At 44.7% G+C, this 27649-nt stretch overlaps 1 protein-coding gene and 1 non-coding gene across 2 annotated transcripts; both read right to left on the bottom strand.

Annotated features, from left to right (window-relative positions):
- Positions 1-530: 530 nt before the first annotated feature.
- Positions 531-27649, bottom strand: LOC129344573 (ATP-dependent RNA helicase DDX19B). Its single transcript, XM_055001335.1, has 12 exons — positions 27508-27649; positions 22337-22385; positions 20431-20484; positions 18927-19062; positions 11343-11435; positions 11032-11134; positions 8785-8899; positions 7700-7877; positions 6588-6825; positions 5634-5796; positions 4851-5042; positions 531-2811 (listed from the first exon to the last, which is right to left on the bottom strand). Exons 1-12 carry the CDS (start codon positions 27562-27564, stop codon positions 2750-2752), a joined length of 1440 nt encoding a protein of 479 aa, XP_054857310.1. The 5' UTR covers positions 27565-27649; the 3' UTR covers positions 531-2749.
- LOC129345119 (small nucleolar RNA SNORA57) lies at positions 19454-19593 on the bottom strand. The gene has a single exon (XR_008598444.1). It is a non-coding gene; the product is annotated as a small nucleolar RNA SNORA57 (small nucleolar RNA).

Below are 27649 nucleotides of genomic sequence, written 5' to 3' on the forward strand. Positions count from 1 at the left end.
AAAGTATTTCAAGTGTGACTGCTTGCTTTTCTTTTTTTTAAAGTCCATGGAAGTGATCCGTTTTTATACCTGCAGCAAGATTAGCACGTTGGAAGGACCTGAGAACACCCTGCTCCTGTGTGCTTTGAAAACTCACTGGGTGGCTCATTGGGAGCAGCCAGATTGTGAGGTTGGAGATGAATTTAGCTCGTGTGTGCTCCCAAGCAACTGGGCAGAAGAATGGCTTTATGCAGCCTACCTGCTTCTCTGGCTTGGAAGTTTGGGGGGTGGGGGGAGGAGGACACAAAAACACACCAAGGTAGAGTGGGGGCTGTCTCTTAACCATGGCCTTAACTTGGCATGGCTTGATCAATTTAAGAGTATGGTTGGCAGCAAATGCATCTGGGAGAAGCGGTTTCTTTTCCATCAGCACAGCCAAGGCTGCAAAGCATTACTCATCGCTAGCCAATTGGGAGGAAGAAAAACCTTCACAAAGCTATCTTCCCTAAGGGAAAGGATGCGGGTGCAAAAAAGGCAGCCGGGGCCAACTGTGGTATTTCTGTATTCTTTATTCCAATTGAAAAGTACATTAGAAAGAGTACACTGGCCCAGCAGCGTCCATGGGACCATTTCAAAGCCGACACGCCGCTCTCACATTGTCTCTCAGCAGTACTAAAGAAAGTGGGTTGAAGGCCTTCTGCTACTCGCCACACAAGCACACACTCACCTGCCACTTTAGAGAGATTTCCAGCAGAATAAAAATAGATACACCTCAGAATACAAAATTTGTGGATTTGTTTTTACAAACTTGCTTCACCACCCCATAAGCCATTTTACACAAGTTGATAAAAGGTTGCCACAAATTTCCTAAAGTTTTAAATTACATTTTTAAAATAAGCTTTGTGTGTGTTCGTGGGATTGTTTTTTTTTATTTCGTTTTACTTGGTAAAAGAATCCACAATTCTGTCTTTGGACAGAACAATTAGCAGCCAAAATTGTCAAAGGGAAGGGGAAACGTCAATATTTGTCTCCGTTTGGAAGGGACTTGTGCCCAGAGCAGGGGGCTATTTCCCTGCTCCAATTCTTCATCGCTAGTGAGAAAAATACTCTAATTTGCTCAGAAAAATCGGGGGGGGGGGGTGTTATCCAAACCCTTGCTGTGCATCTCAAGATTGCTAACAAAAGAACCGGAAGACTCAAACAAGTGCAGCATGACCCACCAGAGGATATTTTTGGTCAGCCCCATTTCCACCATGATTTCTCTCAAATAAATCCATTTCCCCACCCGTTTGATAACATTTGCCTATAAGAAACACCAAGGGTGCTCCATCAAACTGTTTCCTGACAGATCTCCACTGATCACCGTTCATGGGCCTCCCAACAGCAGTGCTTGATGGATCCTGCTCCAACCTCTGGAGCTGCTTAGATGGGAACATTGCTAAAAATAGGCACTTTCTCCTGAAACTGAAATCAAATCTCTATCCCCTTCAAGGAAAACACGCTCAGAGACAAACTTTGGAAAGAACTAAGTTATTAACATGCCAGTTTATCTACTCCATGGATTGCCTCCTATTCCTCTGTTGGCTCCCTCGGTTTCAGCCTTATGCTAGGATCTGCAGGGTCTCTTTGTTGCGTTTCAACAATTGAGGGAATAGGTGTGTTTGATTCATTATCTTTAGAAGGGGGGGATTTCTGCTGGGCTATCAAAACAGCAGGCTAAAAAGGATGCTACAGCACTAAGCTGTAGCATCCTCCAGCCCCAAAGCTGGAAGTTGCATGAACCAGATCTGTTGAGAGAGACTGAATCATCCAAACCCCTTTCCCCATTTCTTCCAATACACACCCTGCATCACCAAGTGTTGATTTCCCAGCAATGCCCGATGGTTTCTTGACCAACAAGTCCAGACATTGGCTACAGCTTTCCACCTCTTTTCCTGGTTGATCCAGCCCTTCTTTTACAAATTGCCTATCTGGTACAGCAAAGTTAATATATACCCTTCTCTAAATGTCCATTTCACTACACATCCACTTTCCATCATGACTCCATTTTAAAATCTGTTTTTATAGGTACCCTGCTGTTACTGAACTTTTGAAATGCTACGGCTTTCCCTCAAAGAACTCTGGGAACTGTAGTTCTACAAGGTAACCAAGGGACTCCACAAGATTATAACCTGTCCTTTCAGGGAAAGCGAGTTTGATAAAAAAAATCAGTTGATCGTGCTCACCAGCAAAAAGCAATCCTTTGGGATCATTTACCCAAGGAAAAAAAAGAGGACAGAAGTCTAGAAACTAGAGCTCAAAATGCAAACGCCATTTCATTAAGACTTTAAATTTTAGCCAGACTCTGAGCTCTCTCTTTTTTTCATACTCTTGGTGTCTTGAACCTTTAATATACTGCTTGGGTGTGTTTTTAAAAAGTTTCTCCCCATCGACCGAGTTAATGCAGAGGTGCATTCTCCTGTGCATTAATTGGCTACGTTTTTGGCATCAGTACATCTTTAGAATTTAAGAGCTTCCCATTTTAAGGCTAAACTAAAAGAAAAAAAGTTTCTGTAAACATTTCTTCTTTCCCCAGAGTTGCACATTTTTTAAAAATCAAAGTCCAGCCACATTTTTTTTTAAAGATGAGGTAATTTCTGTATGTTTGTTATCTTTAAAAACGTCCTTTTGCGTGCGACTGGCTAAAGGTTTGCGCCAATCAGAATGCTGATCCAATTGTAGTGGGAGAGCTACCATGGGAGGGCGCAGGCCAATTCTGGCAAGCCGCACTTCAGTTAGCTATTTTCTCTATTTCATCCAAGTCATCAGTGTCCAGTTTATGGATCTTCTTGTCTAGAAAGGAAAAAAAACACAAAGGGATCAGAGTTCGCACCCAGATTTCTACACGCATCAGTGTTCTGGATGTGTCACCTGGAGGGCAGGAGGGAAGCCCAGAGCAATAACTTATCCAGAGATGCAACAAGCAGCCTCTTTCTAAAAGCAAGATACTATGGCATTCTTGTGCATTAGGAACAAATACATGATCTGATTACAGAAAACGGGGTGCAGAATTACCCACATCTACTATGGACTGACAGCATGATCTACCACTCCAAACAAGGTATATTTGTGCAGCTGCCTTAATGGGTGGATGGCTCTGGACTCACAAAAGCCTTTAATTTTTAATATAGGTGTTTATTTCTGGCAGCAAAGGAACAGTTACCGCACAGTATCTGGCTTGGGACTGACTCCTGTAACACATCTTGGGAAAATTCTCCTTGGCCTTAGGGATTAGAGCCTTCTTCCTCAATCCCCCCTCCCACCCAGGCCCTCTAAGAGTCTCTCTGCATGATACCTGTTATACGGGGACACTCAAGTATAGGGGGGACACAATGTTAGCAGGGAAGCAGAGTTTAACTTCACCTCTCTACAGGAGGGTAGTTAAAAACTCCTCCCAGGGTTTTTAAATTGCATCTTTGCCTCCCCAAAGGTGAAACTGACAGAGCCTTCCAAGGCAAAGATGAAATTAACAAATCCTCTGAGGAGCCATCTCCATGTAAGAGGTCTTGTGTAGAGAGACTCTCTGAAGCCTGGGCCGAAAGGGTCCAACCTGGCAACATCCCCCCCTTCCATCAGAAAACGGGAGTTTCTATCCCTTTCTTTGCTCAGGGCTGTGCTACAAAAATTAAAATTCTGCACCCAGAAAATGCAGAATGCTGTGCCCCCTATGTAAGCTAGGCAAAGTAAGAAGCTACACAATGGTGTTCAGTTTATTCAGCTGTCACTGCTGGCAGCTTTGAAGATTTCTAGCTGCTGAGGGGGACTAGGACACTGAAGACATACCCGAAACAGCTGAAAACCTTATGCAACAACACTTCTTGTCACAGAAGTGTTAGCTAGCATTGTCCATCCATCATTGAAGCTTAAACTTTTTCCTTTGGTAAAAAAAAGGGGGGATTCTCAAAGCAGAATCTTGTGTCCAGTGTTTACTTTTGCATTTCTACTTTGCTTTTCCACCACAAGATCCCAGAAAACACCTTACAATGAACAAAACAAAACTCCACTCCTGCAGCACATTCAGCCCCAGTTCTGCTGCCTACAACCAACTGCGGCGTGCTCCTTTGCACCAGGTCATCTGATTTTATAACCCTGAACTGCACCATTCGCTCAGCTGTTTTCCCCAAGCACAGCCCCACAGAAATTCATCCAGATTGGCTTCTGCTTTCTCCCACTGATTTATCCCTTCTGGCAGGTGCAGCAACCCGGAGGAGGACACAAAACACAGAACTGCACACAAGGCAGTGCTCTGTGGAGGCCCCAGAGAACTTCCAAAGGGCAAGGCAAAAGTGACTGTGAACGTCTTTAAAAGGGAATGTAAGACTGTTAAGAGCCCTGGTGGACCGGCCAGCACCCTGTTTCACACAGCAGCCAATTAACCCTGGAGACTTAGAGACCAAAGCCTTCTCCTGATGTTGACTCGTAGCACTGGGTTTCAGAAATTTGCTGTCTCTGAATATGGATGTTCCCTTTAATCCACCATGGCTAGGAAGCCATTGCTGGACCATGAATCTGTCTAATCCCATTTTAAAGCCATCTAAGCTTGTGGCCATCACTAGCAAATGCCACAATTTAAATGAATTGTTGATTTTACTAAGTGCTTCCGCCTGTCCTTCCTGAATCTATCATTCTTCATGTAGGAGAGGAAAAGCTGTACTTACTTTTTCCACCCCATGCCTAGTTTCGTAGTCTTCTATCATCCACCCCGCCTCAACCCAGTCTTCTTTCTGAACTGACCCCCCCCCCCGACTTGTTAGCCTTTTTTCAGAGGGAAGGTGCCCCTCACCCCTTAAAACATCTGGCTGAGAAGCAGGAGAAAGCCAAAAGGGACTTACTGAAATGTTCCTGGATTCTGTTGAGGATGTTCATGCTGTGTTTGCTGTCCACCATATTGATGGCCAGCCCTCGCTTGCCGAAGCGCCCCGTGCGCCCGATGCGGTGAAGATATGTCTCTTTGTCTGGATTCCCATCTTTGTCCACCGGGAGGTCAAAATTGATGACGACAGAGACCTGCTCCACATCGATCCCTAAGGAGGAAAAGCAATGGCGATCGAGAAGGTACCAAAAAGGATGCGTGCACAGCAGCGGCTTGCAGGTCAGCTAATTCAGCGCACTCAGCGGTGCATGTAGTTGAGTGCCCACTGAATGCACATGAAGCTACTACTGGGATAGCCAGTCTTTGGACACACCAGGAAGGTCAACGGGTTTGCCACCCAGAACCTCTTGGTTCTGCAAATGTGAAGTCAGGTGAGAACAACATCGTTTCTCTAACGAAGCAGGCTCTGGCTCATGAAAGACTGGTGACCACAACATGTTTGTTGAAAAGCGGTGCTGCAAAACTCCTTGGGTTTTTGTTTTGATTTTTTTCTTTTAGGAAAAGGGGAACCTTCAGAGGCATCACTGTAGACGACCGACCCTTGCTTTAGAAGCAGAGGACCAACTGACTTTTGCACTGGTGAAATAAGGGAAGAAATGGGGGGGGGAGGTGTTGCTGGGGCTTGGGAGAAAAAGCGGATAGGATCTGACCCAAAGGATTTAGAGATTCTTAACAGAGACACAGAAGTGGACTCCACACTTGCACATACAGCCAACAGAAGCTTCTCTGGTGCTGTAGTTACCTCGGGCACAGACGTTCGTGGTCACCAGGACTTTCTCTTTGCCCTCTCGGAAACGATCGATCACCGCAGCTCGTTGCTCCACCATCATCTCACCGCTCAAGAGGGCCACTTGATGGCCCTCCTTGGAAAGCTCGCCTGCCAGCCAGCCAGCCGTTTTGCGAGTCTGCGGACACAGACGATGAATAGCAGCTTAAGAGAGGCCTCTGACAAACAACTCCGATGAAGAACAATACTGAATGGTTAAGCCCATTCAGACACCCACCCCTCCATCAACCTAGAGGTAATGTTGGGAATCGTTTAGACTTCCAGTAGTATAAATGTCCACTTCTTCCTCCCACCCCTTTTTTCCCTTTAATAGGGGATGTCTAATTAACCTGCAACATACTTTTAAATAAAACCCTCAAGGGAAACAATTTGGATTACCTCAGAACAACTTAACTTTATTTTAAAAATGTGGACTATGAAATGGCACAGAGAGAGTGTTGTGCGTGTGTGTTAAGGGGGGAGACACACTTTACTTTCTTTGGAAAAAGGTATTTTGTGGTAAATTAGTTTCCGTTTCAGCGAGAGACTGGAGAAGAGTGGCCCATATTTGAATGAGGGTGACTCATCCACAGACGACATCTTGAGACTGCTCGTACACAATAAAATTCTCCAAGCTGCACAATAAAACTGCTCCAAGCTCAGGGAGAAGAGCAGCCCCACGGTGAACAGCCCAACAGCATTCTATCCACCACTACTCCGCCCTGGGAGCCAGCTAGGCCCATGCCTACTGCAAGGCAATGCCTCAGAGACGCTCTCCACAAGAACCCATCCTCTCAAAATCACCCATGAACCTGGCCTTTCTGAAAGACTCACACACAGCTGAGGCCCTCAGGAACTTCACCTGGTTGTGTAAAAATGGGCTTATTTTGTCCCCCCCCCTCAGATCCTCCTCCCCTCAATCACACTCACATGACAGAAGATCATAGCTTGCGCGATCGTGATGGCGCCATAAATGTTACAAAGGGCTTGGAACTTCTCCTCACGGCTGTTGCACAGAACATAGTATTGTTTGATGGTGTCCAACGTCTCTTCCTCACGCTTCAGCTTGATGATGTTTGGGTCAGGAACAACCTTCTCTGCAAATTTCCACACGGAGTCTTCAAAGGTAGCCGAGAAGAGAAGCATTTGGCAGTCTCTGGGCAGCATCCTGGGAGATTGGGTAGAAAAAGCCAAGGTGCTAGTGCCCAGCTGGATTCCCATCACAACGCCAGAACTCGCGCCCGAGGTCTGAGGTACCTGCTTGGGCAAAACAGCCAAGGAATTTTCAAGGGCAGTGGCACAAATCTGGCCAAGGACAGCGACGCTTCCCGAAGTGTTTTTTACACATTTCCTACCCAAGAGCAGAGCAGTCAGCCTTCCTTCAAAGGAGACTCTGCACGTCCTTCCCTCCTTCCCCCTCTCTCATTAATGTTGCTTCACATTACTATAAACTTTTATCTTCAAGCTCAAGAGTGCATTGGAAAATTGAAAGCAAGGACCCGCAACAGACAGCCCTTTCCCTTCTTTGGGAGAAAGCTCGAGTTGTAAGCGGACGACTCAAATGCCTCTAATCAAATAAATAGGCAAGTTGCCAAGCTCTCAAGACGGCTGTTCTTTTGCAATGCAGAAGAAACCTGTTCTGACGTTTTCAGTGGTCTCTTCTTAAGTTCCCTATTGTGGCAACACCTAGGAGCCAAAGCGACCTTCCCATGAACTTAAGTACAGGTAACAAATTTGTACTTAAGGCATTTCCCCCTCCGCTTTCACTTGGGGGAAAGCCACCTCTAGAACGGCACCTGCTACAACATACACAAGCACCCTCAAAACAACCGTTTTGTTCACAGGCTCCTTGATGCAGAGGTCATCAATGAATTAAAATGTGTATGATAAAGATTTCTTAATCATCTTATCAAAAATAAATTGTTTGTTTGTGTTGAAGTCTGTGGCTAACAGGAAGAACACAGCAATAACCACACCAGAAAAACCAGCTTTTAACACACACAGTGGTGCGCCTGGAGGACATGTCAGGTGCTTCTCTGTACCTCTGAATACGGATGCTCTGATCTTGGTGTCCTTGGGTGGCTATCATGACATCCGCCTCATCCAAGACAAAGACTTTGATCTTCTTGGGATCGATGAATTTCAGCTTGGAGCACCAGTCCAGGACAGTGCCAGGGGTGCCAATGACAATCTGCTCAGAGATCTTCTGACCTCGCTCCACTGTAAATGAGAAGAGATCAAGACCCATTTTGAGCAAGAGGACCCACTTTCCACCAAACAAATCAGACATAATCCATTCAGGAATCTTCTCCTAGGCGATCCTTACTGGAGTGAATTTGTACCCGTCTTGCTCAGCTTTCAACGTTCTTTCATCCAATCGAAGTTTCTCTTCTGCCTGCATCAAAGTGGCAGAGACTAAACTTACGTATTTAAACTGACTCCTCAATCAGATGACCAGAAACCCACATTCTGTGAGACAGCCGTTGTGTTGCTCATGGAAACAGTAGCTTGTACACAATGAGATCTGCATGCAGAGAGGGATTTTCCCCTTTGTCCACTCAAGCCCCCCACCCTTCATATTTTGTTTTGGGGGTCTACATGAGAAACAGTAGGGGGGGAGGGTAATGTCTTGTGTTATTTTTCTTGCCTGCAGCTCTGGAAAACTGCCCCCACCCTGCCATTTAATCAGAAGTAAAAATGGCAGCCCCTGCCCTCAGTCTCACACTCCCGTTCTTCCTCCCTTTTCCTCTCTCTTCTCAAACACAGCTGTGGAAAAAGGTTTTAGAAATGTAAGATCAAACCTGCTGGCTAAGGTTTGATCTAAATGAGATAGGAAACATCCAAGTTATTTTGGCTGATGCTGTTTCCTAGAGAAGGGGCATCTCGACAGCATTGTTGTCCAGTAGGTATGAAACACTGGGGTCCCCTGGTTCAGCAGCTGCCACCACCTTCCATGTAAAAGCACAACAGCACTACCCTTTTATGGTCTTTTCTCCACTGTGAAAATTATCCAGCCCTTTCTACCTGTCCTAAGGAATTCGCTTCCTAGACCTATCAACCTGCGATGTACAAGGTCCTCACACCACCCCCAGGAAAGTCATCCAATGAGGACGGGTTCTCAACTCACATTTATTGCCCCGAACCGCGTAGGCAAGATTCAGCTCCGGATAAAACCTGCCCATCTGTTCGATCACCTTTCCTGTCTGGAGAGCCAGCTCGTACGTTGGGGAAAGGCACAGACACTGTAAGAGGAAACAGATCCAGAGGAGTTAGCCGTGTTAATCTGTAGTTGCAAAATTGTAAAGAGTCCAGCAGCACCTTTAAGACGTAACCCACTTAATTGCAGCACAAGCTTTCGAGAACCACAACTCTCTTGGTCAGATGCATGATGAAGAGAGCTGTGGTTCTCAAAAGCTTGTGCTGCAATAAAGTGGGTTAGTCTTTAAGGCGCTACCAGACTCTTTAAAAGAGGCTGCTCTGGGACACTCTGGGACGCTCTTCTGCAGGAGGCTTGGTAAAGATGCTCCTCTGGTGTGATGCACCCTCGTGCCATCCCTGAGCACGTGGCTTTACTAACTCCAACAGTCAAGCACAACTCTCAGGAACGTGAGAGAGCTTCTGTCCCTCCTAAGCTATCCCTGACTCGGAGTTGCTCAGTCAATGACAGGGCCCTCAGCATGGGAACTGTGTCTGCTTTCTTCCTCCAAAAGACCCAGAGAGGGGATAAATTACACTCCCCTCCCAATCCCCTCCACCACTCTAGGTTTGTAGGACATAAAAGGTATTCTTTCATCTATTCCCCTTCTAAAGCCAAGTGCTGGGTTGTGGCGATGGGGAAGAGGAAAAAAGCCTTGACCCCATCCTGAATACAGCTTCGGAAGTGAGACGAGCGAGAATCGATCTTTGCAGAGCTTTCTTGTAGTTCCCACTGCGGCCAATTGCACAACGGACGCGCCTTTTGCCATTTAAAAAGCTTAAATGAAAAACAGTTTGTATCTTCAGTGTGCAGTAGGAGTCTCAAAAAGAATCTCTCACTATAGAACGAAGGATCATCTCAACAGGGCAATCGGGACCATCGACGGGTCCCCAGATCGCAGGTTCAAAAAAACATCACAAAAAGCCAGCTTGCTGTGCTTTTGATACAACAGCCTCTGACACGGTTTGGGGTGCATCCCCTAGATGGCGCTACATCACAGCTGGAGAGCAGACCTTGCTTCTTTAGATTCCCTTCCTGTCTTATCCCAGCTGTGAAGCTCAAGCGACAAAGCAGGCTTGGCTCTTGTCTTTCATCACACCCACCGCCGGGCGATCAGGAAATCTCTCCCCACCACCACCCCCCCCCCCTCCTACTTCCACCCCAACTTCAACTCAGAATGCCGCCTGCGGTACTCAACTAGGCACCTGAGTGTATTAACCAGGAACAGAACCCAGAGCGGAACTGCAAAGATCCGAAGGAGAAACGGCAGCAGGCTGGCTTGGCTCCTGGTGGCTCCCGCCAAAAATCAGGAGACGGGGCCCAGTGGGCTATTTCACTACAACAGGAGGCGGCTCAGGTGAAAGAGGCGAGGGAGATTTCCCCCACCCCTCCACAAACGCAGCTTCTGAGATGGAAGCTTAACCTCATCCTCAGGGCAGGACCAAACTTGGAGAACAGGCCTAGGGCAGCCCCAAACCTTGTACATTGGATTTATTTGATATATTTATACCCTGCTTTTGTTCCCAAAGCAGTTTCCATTGTTCTTCTCTACTCCTTTTCACCCTCATGACCACCATGCTATGAGACAGGTTAGGCTGAAACGGAGACTGGCCCAAGATCAGCCAGCAACTGTCAAAGTAGAGTGGAGATCTGAACTGGGGTCTCCCATATCCTCGTCTGATACCCCAACTGGCTGGTATGATGAAGGGGGGGGGCGGGGGAGGAGTGGGGAAAGATAAGGCATCTTCATCTCTCTCCAGCTGCCATTCATAAAGTTTGATCTAACTAACACCATGGCTATTATTGGAAAGAAAAGGCATCTTGTTACAGTTTCCATGTCAGAACACAGCAGAACCAAAACAGAACTGAAAAACAAAAACAACACAACTAACCTTGCCTTTTATTCTCAAGCGCCACACCGCAGCAGCATCTAGAGGATGCGCTCCAAAATGTACTTGTATCACAACTGAGGCTGTTGTATAGAAGAGGTTCCCAGCTTGGGAATTCTTGCCAATCAACTAAGGATTTAGTCGGCCAATCTACCCATTAAAAGCTTGCATCCCTTCATTAAGGGAAGGCGTTTCCGAAAGGAAGAGTGTACGCACCCTTCCTCTGAAGAGAACAGCCTTCATGCGGGGCAACTACCTAGTTGTGATTATCCAAAGGCTAATTGATTACCTGCGGGTATCTGTTCTCGGGTTCTACTCGGCTAAGCATGGCCAAGACAAACGCCGCTGTCTTGCCAGTACCAGACTGAGACTGTGCAATCAGGTTCTGTGGACTGGACACACACGAAAGAAGAGGAATTTCAATAGAGGCAAAAAACAAAAAATGGCGTATTAGCAAAAGGCTGGCCTGCAGCAGACAGTTACAGTCTTTCTAGGACCACTTAATACAGTACGCAGCCAAATCCTTGCTCTCTTGCTCCCCCGCCCCCCAAAAAACACCACACATGGGCATGCACAGTGAAAGCATGTGCCAATACATACGGTTCTGCAAGCATCATAGGCAACGCGTTCTCTTGGATCTTTGACGGTCTGTTGAAACCCATAGCATAGACACCCTGTAGCAGTTGTGGCTTCCTAGAAGAGAAAGCATTTCTGTATATTGTTCTGCCTCGGAGTTCTACCTAGCGTGATCCAGAGGCGAATGGAAATTTTATAGGGAGTTTGCCCTTGCAATGATACACACAGTCTCTTTGTTCTGAATTACGGTGCTTCTGCACAGCTGTAAGTCAAATGCTTTACCCCAAACAGATGTGTGAAACAATTTTCCAAAGTTGCACTTACTAAAATAAAATCAGGAGGTAGACTCAAACCCACTACTCACAGGGTGTTTTGTTGAGGGGATAATAGCAGCATATTTTGTAAACCGCTCCGAGTGGGCATTAAGTTGTCCTGAAGGGCGGTATATAAATCAAATGTTGTCGTTGTTACTCAGTAAGCTTCCCCCTTGTCCTGAAATTAACATTCCTTCTCTAAAGCCCAGTTGAATATAATAGCATATCTGAGAGAAAGATCTGATATTAACTTTAAGCAGATCCTAATGTGACCTCTTTTTTCATAATAAATATTTTACAAAGATGATTTGCCCCTCTGGGTCAATAGGTGCTCTTTGTTGTCTGCTAGGATGAGAGAAGGTTTTAAAAAGAGGAGATGGGTCCAGTGTTGAAACCTCTCACAATTATCACTACAGTTCTTCTCTTGAAGCCATTTTCTCCTAGCTTATTTTTTTCCCCTCCCATTTTCCGACTCTGGATGCTAAAAATGTGCCCTGGTGCAGGAGAGGCTATAGGGAGGTAAGCTGTGTGCGGGGAGGGGGGCAGTCAACTCGTCCATTCATCCTCTGCATTGAAAATCTAAGCTTCCAACCTCCTCGCTTCATACACAACATGAAAAGACAGGCTCGCCATCACTGCGTCTAGTTTGGTCGGCAGAAAAGTCTTCCAAAAAGGTAAACGGTGCGCCATTCAGAAGTAAGAGATCTAACGAGACGGTTGCCAGGGTTACGCGGTAGCGAAACGGGAGACTCGCTTAATCCGAGCACGGCTATCATTAGCTCTGCCTTTGATTCTGAACTAATACTTAGCTTTCAAAAACGTACCAGGACAGGAGTACATGATCTAAAGAGTCTTTTGTAACAACAAAGCACAGCGGATGAAAAACGAAGCAATTTAATGACACAATAACTGCGCCACTGCAGGTTCCCTGTAGGGACACACCGTCAGGAATAGGATGTTGGGACCAATTATAGGGCGGAACAAGGGAGGGAAAGAACCCCTCGAGAATAATTTAATGATCAGCAACAGACAAAATATTCAACGCCACCAACAGATTCCTCAGCAGAGCAAGTCGGAAATGCACGGGCTGTGATTTTTGGATATCTAGCATTAGGGGGATGTACTAGCAGAGAGCGCGAGATGAGTGTGTGTACACGAGGATTTCAGGCCACAATAAAAGGATGGAGGACCCCAAAGTTGGCAGCCTCTATTAATGCACAAGATGTAGGTGAAGGATGCAGGTGAAGCCCCCCTCCCAAATTCTGCACTTCTGGAAAACTCTGGATTATAGTGAAACCGCTGCAGTTTTGTCTATATTTACTTTGTCTCATGGAAAGTGTCGAAAAAGCTGGGTTAGGTTGGAAATGCAGTGTTGGCTGCAACAGAAACCGGAGGCGAGGAAAAAAGGCTTTTATAAAGAGGTACTGTAAAAGGAAAGCAGGATTTGAATCCAGTTGGTGCCTTAGAGACCAACAAGATTTTCAAAGTGTAAGCTTTTGAGAGCCAGAGCTCCCTTCTTCTCTTGTGTCTTGTTGGTCCCTAAGGTGCCTCTGCTATTCTACTGCAGACCAACATGGCTGTCCACCTAAACTATCTTCTCGTAAAAGGAAAGTACGGTCTGGCTCTATTGGCTACATTAGGGGTTTAATGGAACAGAAAGCCAGCATGATGTAGCTATTAGTGTCAGAGTAGGATCTGGGAGACCCAGGTTCGAATCACACACTTTTTCCAAAACTCTCGCATGTCATGAGGATAAAACGGAGGACAGGAGAACGATATAAGCCACTTTGGGTCCCCATTGAGGAGAAAGGCAGGGTATAAATGGAAGGAAAATAAATAAATAATAATAAAAAGCCAGCAGAAAAGGCAGGGAACAACACACAAATGCATTCAGATCAGACACCCATCCTATTCTGGTTCTGCCAAGAAGCTCAAGGGAGCCTACGTGGCTCCTTCTTCCTTCTCTATATCTTCACTAAGGATCCTGTAATGAAGGTTAGGCTGAGAAAAAGTGCCTGGCTCAAGGTCATCCAACAGGCTTCATGACCAAGTGGGGATCTGAACCTGGATCTCCCCCAGAGAGCCATCACACCTGACACTAGGCAATACACCACACTGACACACACTCTCTCTGAGGCTTACAGCGTTAAGTTTTCCTTCAGTTGGGAGGGGGAAAAAAAGCCCTGATCTTTGGCTCCTTCCAAAGTATCCTGCTTAATATTTCAAGAGCGAGATCTTCAGAGACCCGTTGCTGCCTTCTCTATGATGCAAGCAGGTCGTGTCTCTCGGAAGAAGTGCTGTCTCAGATAAGATGCACTTGTTTTTCCTGGAGGAGGGACAGCAATAAGCTACAGATTTAAATACCTTTTCATTTTTAGAGACTATAAATAAGAGCCTTGTTTTGCCCCCCTTGCCGATGCCAAGACACATGGATGCTTGCAACAGCAAATTCGTTCTCAGCAGAGACACTCAAAAGAAAACGGGAGCACCCCAGAGCCATTTCTGAAGTTGTAGGTACAGATGCAATAAAGGTATTCAGCACTGATTGAGTATCTTCCAAGAGTTCAGAAACACTTTACACACATGCCCTTAGCAAAGAGCAAGAGTCCAGAAGCACCTATAAGACTAACGTAATTTGTGGTAGGGTACGAGCTTTCGTGAATCACAGCCCACTTCTTCAGATACTGTAAGCTGTGACTCAGGAAAGCTCATACCCTACCACAAATTTTGTTAGTCTTATAGGTTTTACTAGATTCTTGCTCTTTTCCATTGCTACAGACAGACCAACACGGCTACCCAGCTTGATCTACACACATTCTCTTAGTAGCTGTTACTTCAGATTTCAGTCCCATTTATTGCCCACCTTACAGATTTGAGGAGTGTGTGAAGGATGGGAGAACAGGATCTCGTTTTCATGGGCAGAAACACCCTGAAAGGGAACAAGCCAGATGAGGTTGGGGGGTACAACTTTAGGTTAACAGAAGGCAGCAGAGGATTAAAGGAATTAAAAGAAGAGGGATTCCACTCAAGATTTTGTTTAGGGCATTTTGCACAAAGAACGAACGAACACTGAAGTGCTACATTCCACATTAGGAAAGATGCTTCATGAACAACCAGGCTGTCCAGAAGGTACTTCCTTGCCATCTCTCTGAAGCTCTTTAAGGGGGAAATCTCCCCATCCACAAAGTCTCAAATCAGAAGCCTGATAAAGATCGTAATCTGCACTCCGCTCAAGTGCTTCAAAGCAGTCCCAGGATGGAGAGAAGACACAGTGACTAAGAAAACACAAGTGAAATATGCGCTCCACTGAAGATCTCTGTTAAAACCCGGCTGCCGTATTCTGGAGCAGCTGAAGTTTCCAATTAGCATCCCCAAGTATTCCTTTCCCCTTAGTTTAAGAGTAAAGCAGACCAGATAATAGGTGCCCTTGTTCACCCCAGCTAACTGTTTAGCTAGTCTGCACCAAGAGAGGCTGCTCCTGCTGATGTTTCGATTGGCAAAGTTATAACTGATCCCCTCCCTCCCATCTAATGTTGAGATTAAGCTTGCTTTATGTGCACACCAGGCAAACCTCCAAGATATTTAACACTTAACAACAGCATTGCAAATAATTCCTACGAAAGTTACTTGGCCTGCCTACTCATATGTACCTTGTTACCCATTTACGGCATGATGACTGACTAAAAAGAAGGATAAAGAGAAGAAGAGACTTTGCAAAATTATATAAGCATCCGTGCCTGGAGACAACTCTTCCAGGGTAAGCAGAGACTTGTTAGTCTGATTCTTAATTAATGTGCAAGTTTTTGTTTAACTTATAAATTTCTGGTTTCTCTATCTTTTCAAGAAGTCATAATTTCTCTTATAGACACACACACATGCAAAGCAGGCAACCAAATAGACTCTTGCTCTGGAAGCGTTAAACACGCACAAAGACGAGAAGGCACCTGTCCTGCCTCCAAGTGAATATAAAACATTCTCTAGAAAACCCATTTGAAGGTTTCCCCCACTTTAAAAGCACATCCAAAAAGAAGAAGGTACATTTGATCTGAACTAACTGGGCACCAAGAACAACATCCTTTCCGCCCTTCCTAATGGAAGTGGGAGATTTTCATGTCTTGGGTGGCATGAAAACTTGCCAGCTATTAGCCGATTTGGGTCTGAAGGCACCTGGAACTGTCCGAGCCTTTATTAGGAGGTACTTGTGTGTGGGAGGAGGGCAGAATTCTGCAATGAAAAAACTATCTGCAACATATATGGTTCTCACAAAAAACACTGGGTTGGGAAATGCGCTTGCCCTAGTGATTTTACACAAAGTGATTTACGATTCTGAGATTTTACATTACCTGGCTATGTCTAGTGCTGAGATTAGCATTTTCTCCTCCTTAAACAGTAAGGCTGTGACAGGTCTCTGTAGATCGCCAGAGTATACGCTAATTAAAGCGAATCTTCCCAATAAAGCTTCTTTTTGCAAACGTTCACCTTCCCTCTAGGAATTGCACCTTCTAATTAAAGTGAATCTTCCCAATAAAGCTTCTTTTTGCAAATGTTCACCTTCCCTCTAGGAATTGCACCTTCTAATTAAGACCAGCGCATGCATTACCGCAAAGTTTCCCAGTTCTGACAGCTGACATTTTCTGAATTGAAATAGGCAAAACTCCTTGCTTGTTCGCACCCGGTGGGAAAGCATTAGATCCCCTTAGATTGAATTCACACGCTTCTAAGTGAATCAGTCTTCTAAGTTTAAACAAAGAGCCCTGCAGTATCTTGAAGACCAATAAATGAGCTGTGGCATAAGGTTTCATGAGCCAAAGCCCACTTCATCAGATCTACTCTTAAGTTGTCCTCTCAGTACTAAGACGGCAAGACCAAAGCAATTAACTCATACAGACGTAACTGGCAGCTGTAACAGAGAAGCGCCCCCTTCTGTGTTTTTTTTAACCATTTCACTTGCAACCGAGACCTCCAAATACCATTACACCCAACTTCTACCTAGATCTCAGAAATGTCTCCATCTTTCCCCTTGCACAAGTACTCTTAATGAATGAATGCCTCCTCTGGTGACTTCCCAACAAACTGTGAACGGCAGATATTTGCAAAGCGGGATTTTCCTGCCTCCCCCACTCCTGCAGCAGCCTGAAATTCTGCCCAGGTTGGGGTGGAGTGGGTCAAGGGAACTTTCACAGACTTTTAACAGTGGGTAAAGTAAGAGGAGAGAATCAATAAAATCGCCCTCTTTTCCATCAGAGAAAACTGAATCTAGGAAACAAAGTGAGCAGGACTATCCATCCAAAACTGACTGTTTAAAACCAGATCCAGGGCATCCAAAATGACCCCTCTGCCCTCCTTTCCCAAAAGAGTTTAAGGCTCTTTTCCCCAGTCCGACCTGCCATCTGATCCTGGGAAAGATGTCGTTACTGGCTTTAAGCTTTCGAAGTAGAAAAAGCTGCATCGTACCCTTTCTCCTTGACTGGTTGAGTCCCTCTCCCCTCATGAAGCCCCTCAAAAGCATTAGAACAAGAACATTTCAGGTGGGTGGCCATGCTGGTACCATCAAGGTTTGAGTCCAACAGCATCTTAAAGACCAACAAGAGATTCCAGTTTCCTTAAAAGCCAACAATTTTTTAATTTTAGAGCTGTAAATATGTTTTAACTTGCAAAGGCCTATGGTCAAATACAATAAACTTGTCTATGTAGAAACCAACAAGAGGTTCTTGAAAGGAACAGATTTGTCAGGGGTTGGAAGACCAACCCGTGCTTCTCTGGCATGTCTGCTTTGACAGAAGTATAAACAAGGATGCTCGTCAAGTTTAGTGCTTGGCAAGAAAATGTGCTATCAATTGAACCCGTTTCCATTCATGATCCCCTTCGCCCTGCTTAATAAACTGGCCTGAACACTCTGTGCCAAGTAATTGCTGACCCCCTGACACAACTTTGGTCCTGCACTATTGGATCACAAGTTGATGAACGGCAGGCAGCAGCTTGTCTCGTTGAAATAATGAGAAGATTATGCAAACATCTCCCCTTGAGACACTTTCCCAAGCATCTCTCCCCCCCTCCACCGATGGAAGCAAACCAGTAACCAGAGATAATAACTGGGGTGCTAATGTGGGCAGGATCTATCACAGTTTAATCCCATTTGTCACAGCAGCCTCATCTGGGAGAAGGCTTGCAGTGGTCTTTCACAAATTACTTTCTTACAACACCGTACCAGTTCTTTTGTGGTACCTGCTGTGGGAATTACCGCATTATGGCCAGCACATTGAAGATGCTTTGAGATTGGCTCTTTGAAAGTAGTCATCCTCATGTCAAATCCAACATGTATAGTGGCTCACTATACCCAATCAGGTGGCCACTGCAAAGCTCATTTTTGGCTGGAACAAGGCGAAAATACTGCAGTGTAGAAATGGGCATGAACTGGAAAAAAATCAAACCGTGCGGTTCGTCGCATTTCACGAACCACGAACTTTCACAAACCTGCTCCGGTCTGCAAACCGGTTCATTTGGTTCGTGAAAACGTCACATCCAGGTCAGCAAATTGTCACTTCCGGGTCAGCAGGCCACTTCTGGGTCAGCAAAAGGTCTGCAGGAAGTCCATCCCCTGTTGTCTAGGAAATGGGCTCTGACAAACCACTGGTTTGCGAACCACAAACCAGCTCAGTTCATCATGAACTTTGGTTTGTATTTCGGTTCGTGCCCATCGCTACTGCAGTGAACCCTCAGTGGGCTCTTAAAATGACTTGCCGTGGCCAAAAACATGGATCTCTTTTTAAAACAGCTTTGCCCAGGAACCTTAAGCTGTGTACCAGCTCTCAGCTGCACTAGAAGGCAAGAGATGGTACCAGCGAAAAATCTCCTGAGATGACCGCAACTAGATAAGATAGTGGATTATGATGTGGGCCAAAGGAAGCTTTAGACCCCAGTAGCTTGGCTTCGTTCAGACTTTAAGCAATAGTCATATGTACAGGAAGGACTTCTTGTACCCATTTCAATGCACAAAATCACAACTCCACACCAGCAATCCGACCTAGTACAGTCCAGATTTCTGTCACCTCATTCTGCATTGCTCCAGAGTCCATTCCTAGCAAACCTTGCTCTTCCTATACACTGAGGCAACAGATGGGGGAGGGGCCTGTGACACTGGCTCCTCCCACGCAGCCTGGGTCTTCCAACACTAGCCAAGCAGTGGAGGAATGAGGCACAAGCATAACGTGCAAAGGGATCTGAGGAATGGCTCATTGGTAACATGCAACACATGTTAACAGTAACAAAAATTAAAAAGAGAAGAGGTACTTACAGCCGCAGCTCCTCAAAAGACTTCACAGAGTAGAGGGGCGACGTGGGGTCCCTCTGCAGTACCTCCACTTGGTTTGTGTTGTCCACCAAGTTGCTACGGATCAGCTTGTTCAACAGCGACTGGGCTGCTCTGTCCTCTGGAGGAGGAAGGTACAGAACAAAAGTCCACTTTCAGCTTTATTTCAAGAGCAGAAAACTGCTGCTGTGAGCAGGATGTGTGCGCAGCTAAACCTGCACAGCAAGAGGCCAGTGATGCCCGCTGTACCTTTAACTGTGGATTTTGTGAAATTTAATCGTCATGAGTAAGCATAGCATGAGAAGAAACTCCATTTTCAGTCTAACCAGCTGTCTCTGAAAATGCAGCAATTAAATCTGCAGCAGCTGGATGCATACCTTGTTCTCATACTATTCTGACTGCTCCAAGAAGAGCCCCACCAGCCTGATGACAGCCATTTTGCCATGTCGGAAGAAAGACCAAGGGGCCTGATCTCTCTAGGAAGGATGGGGGAGGGGGGGCTTTTCTGATGTTGCTGTTCCAATGCTTGAGGGCCGAACCAGAAAACTGAGAAGCTGCTCTCACCAGAGAGAGAACGCTGGGTGGGCTTTCTTCTATCCCTAAAATAACAGACCTGGACACTTCGTTGCCCAGACCTGCCAAGAAAAGTAGGCTGTGGTCTACGAGCCTATTTCCAGGAGCGCTTTCCTCCCATGAGATCCTTGCTGTGTTTTCAATTGTGCCAGAGAAAAGCTCATTGCGCATAACTCCTCCTTCCCCCTTCAACCTGCAGCAGAACATTAAATCATGTTGCAACGTTTGATCATTTGGTCCCTCCATTTCCACTGCCAGTTTGGTAAGAGAGAAGCAGGGCACGAAGGCAACATCATCTTGTTTTCTGAGGCACACTGCAAACATCTTTTTTTCAGAGATACGATGCCGCTTCTGAACATGGGAGGCAGCCCAGCTTAAGCCGAACTGTCAAGGGCAAGTTCACCAGTACCTTCTCCTGAGGCAATTTTTACAACAACCCTGTAACGTAGGGCAGTGTTAGGATCCCCTTATTACAGCTGAAATAAAGTATCCTGCCCAAAGCTACTTGGCAAGCTGAAATGGATTTTTACAAGCCAGTCTCTTAGCTACTCTGCTCCCCGTAAAGGACTTGCGCCTTGTAACTCCCAATATTGCCCCCACAAGCAGTTTCACTTGCTAGTTTTAATCTGACATCAAGAACTTCAAGGTTGCTTCCTGAAGGTATGTGAAATACTTGACATTGGGTAGGCTACTGGGGCAGCAGCTAGGCCATTATCTGAGCCAAATACCAGTTTGTGCCTGGACTGGCAGCCCTTTACCAACGCTTCAAGGATTGCCCCAGCCCCAACAAAGATCCCTTTGAGAGGCCAAGAATTTGGGATTCTGTGCACATGTGCTTTAGACTGGACCAATAGCTCTCTCCCACTTAGTCAAAAGTTTTTGTTTGTTTGTTCCCTCTTTGAGGCCGAAAACTCACCTTTTTCCTCTTCTTCTGTCTTCTCCACATTATCATCTGTCTTAACAACTGCACCTGTGTTTGGACAAAGAGTGATTATAACACAGATCTCCTGAACGTAACAATCCTTCAAAACGTGATGCTGTTCTGCCAGCCAGTTCAGGAAAACATTTCACGCCACCTGTTCTGTGCGCATCTCATGCTGTGGCACCAAAACAACCAATTATGCAACTGTACCAGAACCGCTCCTTATCTAGGCAGGCCAGATGCAGCACACAGACTTCACCATATCCATCTTTATAGCCTGATTCCCCCAAAGCATTTACTGGAATAAAAATAAGCAAAGATTTGCTTTCTTAATGTTTTTTATTTCAGCGAGAGAGAGCTTTACTGTCACGCATATTTCACACAACATTGTTTTGATCCACTGCACATAAAAACTACCTTTAAAATTATTTTCAATATTATGTTTACACTGTTTTTGAGTATAAGCTCATATTGTATTCTATGCTGTTGTTTTGTAGCTATACTGTTAAAAAAACTTAATTTTTTAAAAAAAGAAGGTTGAAGAACCAAATCCAAATTCACTGGACAATTTGATACTGAGGATTGGCACTCTTGCTACAGAAAGTGACTGTCCCACTTCTGGCACTCCCACTAAACTTGCTGCGCCAGATCACTCCCACGTGTTGTATTCCACAGTGACGCAGTTTGTCTTATGGCCCTACTTTTATCATTTTTAGTCCTCTATGCTTTAGCACGGCCAGCCTACTGAGATCGCCACTTCATGTGCGAAGCATATGCGCTTGCGAGCTCTTCAGCGTCGTCAGACTTAAGTTTTTGCACCTCCCTGAGCAACTCTGGTTCTCTCAAGATGACCAATCTCTGTTATGACCCCTTTCTTTTTCTTGGGTAGATTTTGCCTTTAAGCCTTTTATTCTTGCCCCCTCTTGGTAGATTGCTGCCACCAGGAATTAAATTCAAGAAAAATTTCTCCTTTTAGTAACGTGCCCAAGGTTCAGGCTTTTTCGTGGCACTATGTGGCCCTGAGGAAAGGAATGGGATATAGGAATGACAGATACTCTGGGATATATAAAACAAACAGTTAACTTTTATTGTTATAAGAAGCGTATTGGTTTCATATTATTTTTAAAACTGGATGGTTTCAAAAGAGTAGATCTCAATTCTTAAAGTTCCTTTACTTAAACTCAGTCACACAGATCTTCTCTCAGGCTTCACACACAGTTTGCCTGCTTTTGATATTAATAATTTCTCTCTCAATTACAAGTAAGACCTTTTCTCAGGCACACACACAGTTTGCCTACTTTTCCCTGACTGAATGTTCTTTCACAAACACACAGTTCAGGTTTCCACATAGGTCATATTTCTCTGAGAAATGCTTAAACATGTTCAGGCTGCACACAGCTTGCCTACTAATACCAGACTCAATTTTTTTTCTCAGAAATGGTTAAACATGCTCAGGCTGCACACAGCTTGCCTACTAATACCAGACTCAATTTTTTTTCTCAGAAATGGTTAAACATGCTCAGGCTGCACACAGCTTGCCTCTCTTGCCCTGACTGAATCATTTTCTCGCCACTCTCAGTCCAAAACTGCGTTCACTCTGCCCACATTCTCAGTCATCAACCAATCACCTCACTCACTCATCCCTCTCTTTCACCCCCACTCTTCATCTATGCCACACCAAGCATTTAAAGACACATACACGCATTTACTTAAAATCATTACCATCTCATACTTAGGAGGTCAGAATTCAACATGTAAACTGACAGCATTAAAACTAAGCAGGAGACCATGTTAATGCCAAACTGATCCAACAGAGGAAGGGCCTTGGGAGCAAGAGCGGGGGAGGGGGGGGAGGACAGCTTCAGAGGACTGATCTAAGAGTCATAGCTATTATACTCACCATTGGACTCTGGTTTGGGTTTCTCCTCCTTCAGATGGAGATTACTCAACTAAACAGCATGCAGAGGAGAGGAAAAAAGAAAAAGTCACTCAAAATCTACATCAGCTACGTTTGAAGAAATCCCTTTCCTGGAAACTTAAAAAAAGGTTGGCAGCAATATTCTTTATGATCTTAAGTACATTTCAGGTGTTCGAAACATATTCTCTGTAACCCTCATAACAGCCCTGTGCAGTTGGGACACTTGGGGGGGGGGGCTGAGATATAACCTTCCTTAAGTGACACACTACGATGCACTTACTCTCAGTGTTTGTCGCTTCTGTAAATGGCAGACCATGCTCTAATGCAGCCACAGGCATGACATCTTTGCTATACCTGGATTTTACGGGGGTGGGAGGATGGGGGTGGCAGACTAAAGGCGTATATTAGAATACTTAGACTCAGTATTGGTCTAAAAGGTTGCTAGCCCTCATGATCACAAACTGTATTCAAAATATACTGCAAATGGTCTAAAGGGGCAATCCTCTGCCCTTCCAGCCTTAGAACCCATCTTTAACCTCCAGCCAGCAGCAGAGAGACCTTGAGGTGCAAGCAAGTGACATCAGATGTCACATGACAGAAGAAGAGGCGCCAGACCTCCCCTTGCTGCCCCCCCCATTGCTCCTGTCAGCATGCAGGCATGGCACCCTTGCTCTCCAATTGCAGCAACAGGTCCTTCCATATAGCAAAAAAACCCACAAAAACCCAGCAGCTTTATGGGTCCAGTAACCCACCTGAAGGTCCCAACTCAAGAGGAAGCATAATGCATTTTCCCCTTCCTTCAGGGAGCCAGTGCAGTGCTTAGAGTAAAGATTTGGGAGACTTTGGCTGATTCTGTACACGTTGGATAATGCACTTTAGCTATCATTTGGAAGTGGATTTTTTGTTTCACACTCGAAACATTCAGTTCCAAATGATCTCTAAAGAGGATTGGAAGTGCATTATCCAACGTGTGCAGAATCACTACTAGCTTCAAATCCCCATTTGGTCATGCTAGTGACCCTAGGTCAGTCACTCTCTCTCGGCCTAGCCTACTTCGCAGGATTGTTGTGAGGACAGAATGGCAGTGGCAGTAACCACAAATGCTGGCCCCCAGTCTCCCTAGAGGAAGATTAGGATTAAAATATGAGGGCTAATGGAGACCTCACTCAAATTAGTTGCTTGGAAAAAAAACATGACCTATACCAGGTTGGACTCCAGCATTTAAATTTTCTGTTTATTATGTCGCCATTCAAACACAGTTTTTTTCCCCCTAATCATAAGAATACCACCAAAGGTCTAGCTAGTTCAACATTCCATTACCAACAGTGACCAGCCAGAGATGGTGGCCATCTGCTCCCAGCACTTGGTAAAAGGCTGACTGAGTGATGTGGGCTTTCCAGAAAACACTGAATTAGAAATTATTCCAATACCCTGAGGTGACTAGAATTGGATTCGGCACATTTATTTGGCTTATATTTAGTAAGCAAAACAGAAAAAAGCACCATATTAATTTGATGCTGCCGAAAATACATCAAGCTTTTTTTTCTAGATAGCCAAGCACTGAAATGATGTGATTCAGGGAACAAATTAAATAAAGCACAATGTGGTTTAGATATATGCAAGCTTGTAATACATAATTTGATTTTCGTATTTAATACAAAAATACGGATTATTATGATGTAAAGACAATTTACAAAACCAACTGACAAGTCATATTTGTTTCCAATCATCCAAATCTGTACAAGAAATTCCACCTGTATCCAAAATATATTCAGGTTTTGGTCTCCACATATTCAAAACAATTTGTGTACTTATAATTTTTTTGGCACGCTGCCAGTTTTACCATGTCAAATATTCTCCCAACTAGTCCCATAGGGGATATTTCCCCCTTCCAAAGAATTGTTCCTTTTTTTGGTTCTTGCTACTGTGAGCAAGTAAAAGTTTCTCATATTTTCTTAAGAGACACACAGGCCACAAAAGAGACTTATTAAGAAGGCTTAATAAAGGATATAACACTAACACCAATTGAAATGTTTCAATTTTTTTATCCCAAGTACATCACAAACACATAAATGACTCTTCCAAAATACCAAGTTACTATTTCCAAAATACATAGTTTATGTCATTTTCCAAGGCAACTGAGAAGCTGTTTTAAAACAATTTTGTCTAAAATGTAGTGATATGGAGAATTCTAAGCTCTTATTGAAAAGAAATTATCATTATTGCCTTGAAAGGATTTGCCAAGATTCCTCCCCCGCCCCCCAAAACTGGGTCACATTCTTCACTTCACATTCAAAACAGAATCCTTTTATACACATGAACTAGACAATTTTTCAAAATCTATATCCTTATATACAACACCCTGCAAAATCAAGAACAAAACAATGTACAAAAAAACCTACATAGAAGCGGTATAAATACATTAAGACACCAAAATAACCTAAAGTTCTAAAAAGGCAACCTACAAACTAAGACCACCCCCAAGATGGTCGCAGATAGCAGCATCGGAAGATAAAACCACACTGCCAAAATCATTAATAAGCAGCTGTTAAAAAAACCTGGAGCTCTAACTAGAATATCATCAGAAACCCTTAGTGACCTTGTATTTCCACGCTATCAAAAAGTCGCCATTGCATGTTTCAATTCAGCAGAAGTCAAAATAGTTGCTGAATCAGAAAGCAGGATTCCTGCAAGCAGGCTAAAATGCTGACTAAAGGAACTGGTATCCACTTAAGCTTTACCCAAATAGGCTTAGAAAGTGACCTTCAAGCTGTTGTTTGTTTGTTGTACATAGTCTGGGAATCTAAATCAGGATGAGATCGTGGTTTAGAATTCATCTGCCTAGTACATTTTGATCCTCCAAGGCATTCAGGATGGAGCGCATGGTTCTGTCCTCATCATTTTATCCTCACAGCAACTCCGTAAGGTAGGTTAGGCTGAGAGCGGTTGGTCCAAGATCACTAAGCAAACTTCATCAAGACAGTTTTGAACCTGAATCTTCATAATCCTAATCTGAAACTTTAACCACTGAATTGTACTGCCTTGGTTTGTGGGGATGAAATAAATCCTGATTTCTTAAAGCGTCAGAAAAATGTATGGCACAACATACTGTTGTTAGAGCAAAAAAAATCCTAACCAAGTGAGTGTTCGATCTTGGCTCTGTGCATGACGGAAGGAAGCCTAAGACATTGAGGATTTCGGACTCATGCCCATCATGAGTGTCACCCGAATGGATCCTTAACGTTCATGGAAAAGCATTATCCCATCCACACTGCTGGGACTTCAGTATAATCTGTACAGATTGTATTCAGAATGAACCACAACATGACAAGTATCACCTGCTGTGTAGGAACTTCCAAGAATGGTACGATTTGGAATTGGATTAAGATTCAGCAACAGAACAGCTACCCAAGAGTTAATATCGAAAGAGAAGAGGAGGAAAGAACCCGGCTAGTTTTACAGAGCATATAAAATGCTCTCTAATGCTGGGAATGTCACATGATACAACAGATGCAAAGGCTTGTGTCAGATAAAATACAAAGTAAAGAAGCTTAAGGCAAACTTGAAAGTAAAATAGGATAAAGTGTGAGGAATAGGGCAATAGCTATATTATCACAGGACATATTTTTCAATACTGCTTCTTAGGGCTCCTAAGCATCAGGTTCTTTGAAAGGGAATATGAAAGAGCAGTACAGCTTTCATTACCTCAGCTCAAAGGACAGGTGGAAATCTCTTTCTGCCCTTTCACAGCACAATGATGGACCAGCTTTGCAGAAAAATGAAACCGATGCTAAGGCTATGGGCACTTGATGTAATCTGTTCTCATTTTCTAATCGTTAATTTTCACGTGGGAATCAATGTCAGACTTACACCCAAAACACCAAAGTAGTAAAAGGAATGTATTATCTTCAAATCTCCATCTCAAACTTCCCGATGAAGGGAGGGGCGGTCTGTACATGCAAATTCAAAGAGGCAGTTCTTTAAGAAACACTTTCCTAACCAGAGATTTAAGACTTTTCTCCGCTGGAGACCCTGGAAAACTGCTGGGCTAAGTGGGCCAAGGTCTGACTTGGCAAAACACAGTTCTGCATGACAACATACATCCTTACCTAGAAGGTCCTTCAGCAACCCAGGAACGGCTATCCTATTCTGCACTACTGAGCACACCCAGCCACTAAGAAATACAGAAGGTTTCTTAGAGCAAGACTTGGGTCCAGTAACACCTTAGAGAACAACTAGATTTGCAGGGCATGAGCTTTCAAGAGTCAAAGCTCCAACCTTCATGTGTCCACATACTTTATCATATGCAGAAACATGCATTTGAACACTGAAAAATATGCAAATAAAGTGCCAGAACACCTTTGTACGTAGTCTATTACTTTTTAAAATCCTTAATATTATTGTTTTTTTTTTAATCATCACGCACCCTCAGGTCTTGAGGTGACTTATAACATTTAACAATATAGTCAGTTAAAACCAACCTAAGGACAGATGGTAACAATACAATTAAAATTAAACTGAAATATTAAGATACAGTAAAATAAATGGCTCAGCACCATATCACTATCAGGACCAACTCAAAAACATCCGGTTAATCATCCAAGGAACCCATTATAATGAGAATGTGTTTATTTTAGAGTTACCAGCTCCAAGTTGAGAAAGTTGTACAGCTTTTGGAGGGGGGGGGCGGGTAGAACCTGAGGATGGTGGAATTTGGAGAAGAACCCCAGCAGTGTATATTGCTACAGAGTCCACCCCCCAAAGCAGCCATTTTCTCCAGGGTGACCCTATAGCCTAGAAAGCAACTGAAATATCAGGAGTTCTCCAGCCACCACCTGGAGGTTGGAACCCCTGACTTTATTTAAAGTATTTATAACTCGCTTCTCTCCTCAGAAGTGGTTCACAGTTAAGCTTGTGAAATAGCTTAATCGGGGAAAAAAGGATTAACCCAAGGTCAAGCAGTAGGGATTCGAACCGGGTCTTCCCAGGGCAAGCCCAACATTCTAACCACTAGGAAGCACTGCCTGCCCCGTCAGGGGACCAACGTCTCCCCCCTCCCTCCAAAGTCACTCCCATGAAGCTCTGCGCCCACGCCTTGGACTCTCACCCAAAGAGCTCCCCCCTTCTGAGCCCCCTATCCCGTCGCCCCTCACCGACTCCGCGGCCGCTTCCTGCTCGTCCACCGCCAGCGCCCAGGAGTCCGTCGCCATGCTTCGCTCGGGGGAAGAAGGAAGGGAGGGAAGGAAGGAAAGAGGGAGCGGGCAAGGCCGGACACGCACCGCTACCGCAATGGCC

Source organism: Eublepharis macularius, chromosome 17 (genome assembly GCF_028583425.1).
Source record: "Eublepharis macularius isolate TG4126 chromosome 17, MPM_Emac_v1.0, whole genome shotgun sequence".
NCBI lineage: Eukaryota > Metazoa > Chordata > Lepidosauria > Squamata > Eublepharidae > Eublepharis > Eublepharis macularius.